Source organism: Scomber japonicus, chromosome 18 (genome assembly GCF_027409825.1).
Source record: "Scomber japonicus isolate fScoJap1 chromosome 18, fScoJap1.pri, whole genome shotgun sequence".
In the NCBI taxonomy this organism is placed as follows: Eukaryota; Metazoa; Chordata; class Actinopteri; order Scombriformes; family Scombridae; genus Scomber; species Scomber japonicus.
The window spans coordinates 4,692,845-4,700,763 of record NC_070595.1 but is presented as its reverse complement, the minus strand read 5'-3'; the positions used below and the strand labels follow the sequence as shown (position 1 = coordinate 4,700,763).

General features: G+C 40.0%; 1 protein-coding gene across 1 annotated transcript; it reads left to right on the top strand.

Moving 5' to 3' along the window:
- The first annotated feature begins 2,091 nt into the window (after positions 1-2,091).
- Positions 2,092-7,497, top strand: atp5mc1 (ATP synthase membrane subunit c locus 1). The gene is made up of 5 exons (XM_053337847.1): positions 2,092-2,169; positions 3,652-3,699; positions 5,183-5,263; positions 5,448-5,626; positions 7,047-7,497. Exons 2-5 carry the CDS (start codon positions 3,661-3,663, stop codon positions 7,159-7,161), a joined length of 414 nt encoding a protein of 137 aa, XP_053193822.1. The 5' UTR covers positions 2,092-2,169; positions 3,652-3,660; the 3' UTR covers positions 7,162-7,497.
- Positions 7,498-7,919: the final 422 nt, after the last annotated feature.

Here is a 7,919-nt window from a genome sequence, read left to right as displayed (position 1 = left end):
AGGGCAGTAAGTAAGGAGGGTAGGAAGGAAGGATGAAAGGAAGGAAGGAAGGAAGGAAGGATGGAAGGGAGAAAGGGAGGAAGGACAGAAGGAAAGAGGGGAGTAAGGAAGGAAGGAAGGAAGGAAGGAAGGTATGAAGGATGGAAGAAAGGGAGGAAGGACAGAATGAAAGAGGGCCGTAAGGAAGGAAGGAAGGAGAGTGGGAAGGAAGGAGGATAGGAAGGAAGGAAGGAAGGAAGGAAGGAAGGAAGGAAGAATCGGAAGAAGGACGAAAGGAAAGATGAAAGGAAGGAAGGAAGGAAGGCAGGAAAGAATGAAGGAAGGAAGGAAGGAAGGAAGGAAGGAAGGAAGGAAGGAAGGAAGGAAGGAAGGACGAAGGATGGAAGGTAGTAAGGATGGAAGAAAGGGAGGAAGGACAGAAGGAAAGAGGGGAGTAAGGAAGGAAGGAGGGTAGGAAGGAAGGAAGGAAGGAAGGAAGGAAGGAAGGAAGGAAGGAAGGAAGGATGGAAGGAAGGAAGGAAGGAAGGAAGGAAGGACGAAGGATGGAAGGTAGTAAGGATGGAAGAAAGGGAGGAAGGACAGAAGGAAAGAGGGGAGTAAGGAAGGAAGGAGGGTAGGAAGGAAGGAAGGAGGGAAGGAAGGAAAGAAGGAAAGAAGGAAAGAAGAAAGAGAGAAAGATGAAAGGAGGGAAGGAATGAAAGAACATGAAAGATTGAGATGCTGTGTATTTGATAGTTGGGCATATTCATGTACATACAGCTGGCTGTTATCATTATTATCTATTAGTTTATCTAAATATGATCAAATATGAAATAAAAATGTGTTCTGATAATACATAATTACAATTTATAATTTAAAATAATTTCATATATATAGAGAGACAGACATATACATATATATATATATATATATATATATATATATATATATATATATATATATATACATACATATATATATATATGCCAGGAAACTATAGTGAAAACAAGACTGTATTGAAGCAGTTCTTTTTTTTTCTTTTTTTAAAAATAAGAACACCAAATGTGATGTGTGTTCTTTAAACAGGAAGAACTGCAGCTATCAGACAGTTATAAACTCAATGCTAAACAACTGTGTGTTGTTACATGAAAAGAAGATATTTATAAAATATGTAGCCTCCAAGCATTATTACATGTTGAATAACTAACCTTGACTGCCATTCATGATCTTGACATGTGTCTTTTGTCTTTTGTCTTTGTCAAATCAAGAGTTGGTTCAACGTTGCAGTGTTTTTAGTGGCAAAGTCCCTCTTTTTGTTACTATACTTCCACCACAGGTCAACAGGAAACACTAAGAGGATTTGATGCTAAAAAGACTGTAAATGTTGTCAGATATCACTTGATATGACTAACTCACACTGCTGAAGACTCATAGAAGCTGATCATCTACTTTCTAAATGTGTGGACACAGTATGAACAGGAGGAATGATTACAGAGAGGAAAACCTATTTCACTGTTCATATGAACACGTAGCTGCTGATTGAAAACATTATACTTAGATATTGTCTTAATGTGCTACATGATTTTGTAGGTTGTGTAACCTGTGCTTGTGCAAATCTGCTCAGTCTGTCCTCTTTCACCCAGTTAAACTGTGACTTTGTGTGTACATTTTTTTATATATATACATAAAAAATATATAAGTATATACATATATAACTGAATTAGTTTACTGAATTCTGGCAACGTGACTGGAAGATTATCATAATTTATTGTTTTATTTTTTGAGAAAAGAGCATTCTTCTGAAGGCGGGACTTCCCATAGACTAACCAATGAATACATAGGACACTGGATGTGCTTTGAAAGGTCGCTCCTTGTAAATTCGTCATTCCCGGCAATACTGTCCAATAAAATTAATGAAAGTCCTTGCGGTCCCGCCTTCTAAAACCTCCTGGCCAGTAAAAACCTTGTAGTTCAACAAAGCTCTATCCGATAGGCTAAAGCGACTGCTGTGACATGTCCGTGTGCCAATTATGAATAAAGGGGAGTTCTCTCTGACCAATGGGCGTTTAGGACGTAGACACTGAGCTTATAAATGACAAGGTGACAGTCTCCCTCCTCCTACATTCATTGACTGCCGCTGTGTGTGTGAGAGCAGCTAATCCCGGACCCTCCGAAAGCTGTAACAAACTGGTAATACTCGCTATTCACTACACCCACACTTCATTTATACTCACTTTTAGTCCGTGTTTCAAATGCATGTGAATGTGATATTTTAACTTCTCCGTACGAGCTGTCAGGAAAACGCTTATAAAGCTAGCTTTCATTGCTAACTGTGTTGCTAGCATGCTAGGTCGGCCATTCAATGACTTGGGTCGTAGGAATGACTTCATTAGTGTTGGTTGTCTGTATGTGTTTGTGTCCGATAATGGAGTAGTGTGGACGTTAAGCGTTCGGTTCGGCTTCTTATTGCAATGCTACGGGGGGTTAGTGGCGGCTCACACACCAGACACGACGCGGCCGAGCAGCTTTGACGGACACCTGGATGTAAAATGTCTGACGTTGCGGGGCCTTGCTGTGCTCCGAGTCAGTCCACCGCTGCAAGGACACTTCTATCGGGGAAACCTCTGAGCCATCTCTCCCCTCGTCATTGCACCGCATAGCTACTTTACGCTTTCTTTTAGCGGGGACTGCACCGTACCGGTTTACAGGCCCCATGTGACCGTCTACGGTTCATTTTTGACCTTCAAGTCTGCAGGCTGGTTAGCTTAGCAACTTAGCGTAGCTCCCCCTCTTGAATCAGGGCAACCAAGCTAACTGTAGCCGGATCAGCTGGCAGTAACAAGCAGTGTAACCTTCCATCTAGCTTTACCACTATAATTTTTAGTTTATCCCCCCCCCCCACAAAATACATGAATCACTTCTAACTGACACTCCGACTCTTGCACTAGAACCAGATGACACTTCACAGCAGATATGTCCTCCAGAGCTTTCAGCTAATGGCGTCTTTAAGTGGGAGCGTCAAAGCCATTCATTCTGCAGCATGTGTGTGGACATTTAGCGGTTTATCTTAGGTTGATCCTCGCTATAGACAATGCAATTGGATTAGCCTTGTTGGCTGAACCTATCCAAGAGCAAAAGACTAGAGTTGCACTACATGACCAACTTGTTGCTAGACTTGTCCTCTGTGTACTGCTGCAGTGACATTTATCCTCAAACTGATTTATTTTGACTGACAGCATTAATGCACTGGAAACTTACTTAATTAAGCTTGTCTGTGTACTTTGACCCTGAGCTGAACCTGAAGCAGCTTCTATCTACAGTAAAGCTGTCAGGTTAGCTAAGAACAAACTGTGGCACAGAGCTGCAGCTTCCACCTTCATTCCCCTTGTTCACTGAGACACTGTAAAGTTGCAAAATTATTTAAATGCCCTTAAATCAAAGACCAGCAGCCCCTGTGTCCTTGTGAAGCGGGGAAATATGTCTGACATCCTTATGTTAACATCAGGCTCAACAAAACAAAATGTAGGCCATCAACTTAAGATCAAAATGTAAGAAATCAATCAGGTTGAACTTCTCGTGTTCATCATCTGTCCATCTTTCATTTATGTGTAGCCTATGATAGTAGTATAACAAGTTTTCTTTTTTTCCTCCCTTTCTTCCCCCCCCCCCCAGGTTCCAACCATGTACGCCTGCGCCAAGTTTGTCACTTCTCCCGCCGTGGTACGTCAGCTGCTGCTTTTGGGAATAATCTTAAAACGGCTGATTACTTGGGATGGTTGAGGATTCCTAGCTTTGAAACCATCTCTACTTTTAAAGAAGAAAAGCCAAAACCAAATAACACTTAATTTCAGGTTGCTCACATTTTAAAGATCCATGGCTGCAAAACGCTTCCCTGCATTCTTCTTCACCTTCAAGGACACATGAGTTGTAGCTGTTGCAGTAGTCAGTGCATGGTGGCCATGTTTGGTCCATGCTCTCCTTGACAGTCAGTCAGCTGACCCTTCAGCATGTTGGGCATCTCGGTCATGGAAGTGTTGCAGAGGACAAAGTTCCATATTTACATTGGACACTTTGTTCAGCAGGATTGACAGAACATAAACACAACATAAGTGATGGTTGGAGAGACGACATCAGACAACATAGTTCTAAGGAAAGCTTCCAAATGTTGAAGCAGGAATCATGTAAATCAGATTCAGCCACAAAACTCTCTGGTCTGCAGCATTTGCACACAACTGTCTAAAAGATTTGTAAGTGCTACCACGAGAGAACCTGTTCCTACATGTTAACATGGGGGCAGCTGTCTTCATTATAGATCTGAGTATATAAAACTGTGTTCACATTATGACTAAATGGGAATAAAATGTGCCTGATCAAACAATTCAAAATCCAAAGATAATCAATTAACTACAATTTTTAAGATGAAGAAAAACATCAGATTGTCACTTCATTGAAAAAGTGACCCAAGCAATTAAAGGGGACTTAATATTAGTATTTTAATTTCCAGCTCTATATTTTTATTTTTGGACTCCATTAGGATAGCAAGAAAACACTTATTTATTTTATGCTGGTGCTTAACGGGCAGTCTTAGCTCCTGTCTCTTTAAGGCTCCACTCTGTTCTGATTGGCCAGCTTTGGGGGTCACATTAGAGTTAAGTAATTAAAGGGTTTTAAATGACTAAATAAGAAAAAAAATAATAATAATAATAATAATAATAATAATACAAGTGGAGCAGATGATCAAGAATTGCAAGGTGACATCAGCTGGAGCTGGAAATAGAATCATAAGTTTGAAACGGAGCGTTTAGAGCAGTGAGAAACTGCTGCTTTTTTGCTCACAGAGATGACTACTACATATGTTCACCTTTTACACTGGCACTGTCACCATATTTAATTTCAACATCTGACATTGATATGAACATCTTACTGCACATAAGGAAAAGATTAATAGGCCCCCTTTAATTAATTACTGCAATAGTTGCCAGTTACTTCTGCCATCAACTAATGCTTGGTACCGGTTATCAGCCTGCTACATTTATTTCTCAGAAGGAGCAAATTCACTTTTTGGTCATTGTCATCTAGTTTTTTGAAGCATTGCTAATTAGATTATTCCATTATTTGTGAGAACACTGACATTTTGGAGGTACTGTTGACATAAAGATTCCTTGTGTATGCGCGTGACTAATGATTGTGCTCTTGTGTGTAGCTGCGTGGAGGGTCCAGAGTCCTCGCCCGGCCAGTCTCAGTCTCCCTCTTCAACAGACCTGAAGTCACAGTGGAGCAGCAGGTGAGTCCTCTTTATAAACACCACACACACCTGACAAACACTAGGATAAACTTCAAATCACAATATTGATACGCATCCGGATACATTACGTCTGCTTCAAAGTGGCTTTTAAAGCTGACTCGGTGGTTAAATGATGCAGTAGCAGCATGTACAGTAGACATTAATCTTCCCTTCCTCTCTCTAGGCATTGTTGCCAGTCAGCCAGTCTGCAGTCCTGAGCCGCTCCTTCCAGACCAGCGCCGTGTCCCGGGACATCGACACTGCCGCCAAGTTCATTGGTGCCGGTGCTGCCACGGTGGGTGTGGCCGGCTCAGGAGCTGGAATCGGAACAGTGTTCGGTAGCCTCATCATCGGCTATGCCAGGTAACCATTTAAACACACACAGACACACACACAGACAGCAGCAAGCTTTTGAGTTTTGATCTTCTCTTATCAAACAGCTGTGGACATTTCCAGCTGTGAACAAGTCCTACTCCCCATATCAGTATCATTTTATTGTTTAACTTTCTGCACTAATCTGAAGTTTAACAATATAACTTTTTAACGAGTGGTGCAATTCCATGACAAAAAATCATGTCTTATTGGGTTTTTTCTTCCATATAACAAGTTCATTCACTTCTTTCTTTTTATCATAGAAAAATCTAAGATCTACAAACATGCAAATATTATTCATTTGAAAGGCTTAGCTGTTGGATACATCACCCTCTCTTAATTCATACGTAATTACTCACTGTGATGCTCAAATGTCCAAGTGATGTAACCTTTAAGGACACGCATGACTCATTCATCCACTGAGATGAAAGTAAGTTTGTGTCATAGTGAAGTGTACCGGCAGGGAAATGATGAAAGCTAGTGTAGTCTGAATAGTGGATGTAAGGATAGAAATAAAAACAGATTTTTACCATTAAGACCTGCAGTAAGTTTAAATAGGCAGGTATAGTGTGTGTGTGTGTGTGTGTGTGTGTGTGTGTGTGTGTGAGCTACACAGGCCACTTCATTTGACAGCTGACAAAAATCTGAGCTATTTTTATAATCGGCTAATCATTTGTCATTTTTCAAGCAAAAATGTTCTTTAATGTAAGAATTTGCTTATTGAAATCAATTGTCAATGCCTTTTTGATGTAGCTGTTTTTTTTTTAATAGACTAAACTAAGTTTACTGCTTAATGGATACTAAAAATAATGTAGTTGTAACCCTACTTTTTTCAAGTTCTGGCATTTTTCAACAGCTTGGGTGATTTTGTGCTAAAATCAATACATGTCTGTGGATCTAATCCCTAGTTTAGTGTTTTGTCCTAGTGTATTTATTTATTTAGACATGTTAAAATATATAGGGAGTAAAACTAAAATAGAAATGAAACGACAAAATAAAAGTGGTGGAAAGTGGTGTAGGATGAGTAAGGAAATTTTCTAATCTTACCCCCACCCTTTCTTCCCCTTTTTTTTTTTTAAAAAAAAAAAGCTTTTAACAATTGAAATAAAGCCAAAAAACACTCAAAACAACACAAGAGAATATAGATACATTACCAAAAACTCACTGTCCCAAATCATAGAATTACAGTCTGCCTCTTCATTCATCCTCTCTACATCTGTCCAAAATGTTATTTAAACAAACATTTAGTAACAGAATTGGTGGGACATGAGTCATCAATCACATCTAGACTGTTTGTGTTTTTGCTCCTCTCTTTGGTCTCCCACACACTGCTCTCTCCACTCTGAACAATTCTTTCTGTTGTAGTGAAACTAATATTAAACTGTGTGTACCCCTGTGCTCTCCTCCACAGGAACCCCTCCCTGAAGCAGCAGCTCTTCTCCTACGCCATCCTGGGTTTCGCTCTGTCTGAGGCTATGGGTCTCTTCTGTCTGATGGTGGCGTTCCTCATCCTGTTCGCCATGTAAAAATCTTGGAAACACACCCACACCTCCTTTTTTCCCCCTTCTCTTACCCCCTCCTCTACCTCCTTTCCCCCTGGTTCTTTTTCTTTTTTTTTTCTCCCTCCCCTCCCTTACTTCTACTTGGAGGGGGGGTTTCCAGAACGGGAAACTCTGGACGACCTGTTAGGCCATTCCAATCAACGGAAGAAATTTTAAAAGGAAATATATTTACATCTGAGGTTAACAAACCTCCAATCCTACATTTTTATGTTCCTACACTTATTTTTGTTTTTCTGAAGTTTTATGTAAAACCTCACTTCGGTTGAAATCTGTCCAAAATAAATGGTTGGGATAACTAAACCATCTGTGGTGTCTTCTTTTGTTTATGTCAGTAGTGTGAAAATGCAACAAGTGACACATTCAGAATCAGATATCTTGAAATGATCTTGAGATAATATGGACAAACTGTAGAATTCAGCCCGCCTGTCTCCTCACTATTTGAAAGCAGCCAATTAATGATTTGTAACCTCTTCTCACTGAAGCCAGAGGTTAAAAGCAAAAGTATCAAAACTTGAATCGGCTGAAACTACCACACTTGTGTTTTGAATGGATTGTGTTAGCTTGTTTTACTACAGATCAACATATAAAACTATTCCTTCCTTCCTCATGGAGCAGCTGTTTTCCATTTCTTGGCATGCAGTGAAAAATAACTTGTTTCAGTCTTGAAACTTGACCGGTATTTCATTAGGACTACAACTATTTTCATTATTCTGTCTGCTCTT

Bases quoted from the DNA above. Each gene is read 5' to 3' on its own strand.
- atp5mc1 (XM_053337847.1), top strand. From the start codon at position 3,661: ATGTACGCCTGCGCCAAGTTTGTCACTTCTCCCGCCGTG. The intron at 5,264-5,447 runs GTGAGTCCTCTT...TCCTCTCTCTAG, and splicing joins AAGTCACAGTGGAGCAGCAG to GCATTGTTGCCAGTCAGCCA. The intron at 5,627-7,046 runs GTAACCATTTAA...TCTCCTCCACAG, and splicing joins CTCATCATCGGCTATGCCAG to GAACCCCTCCCTGAAGCAGC.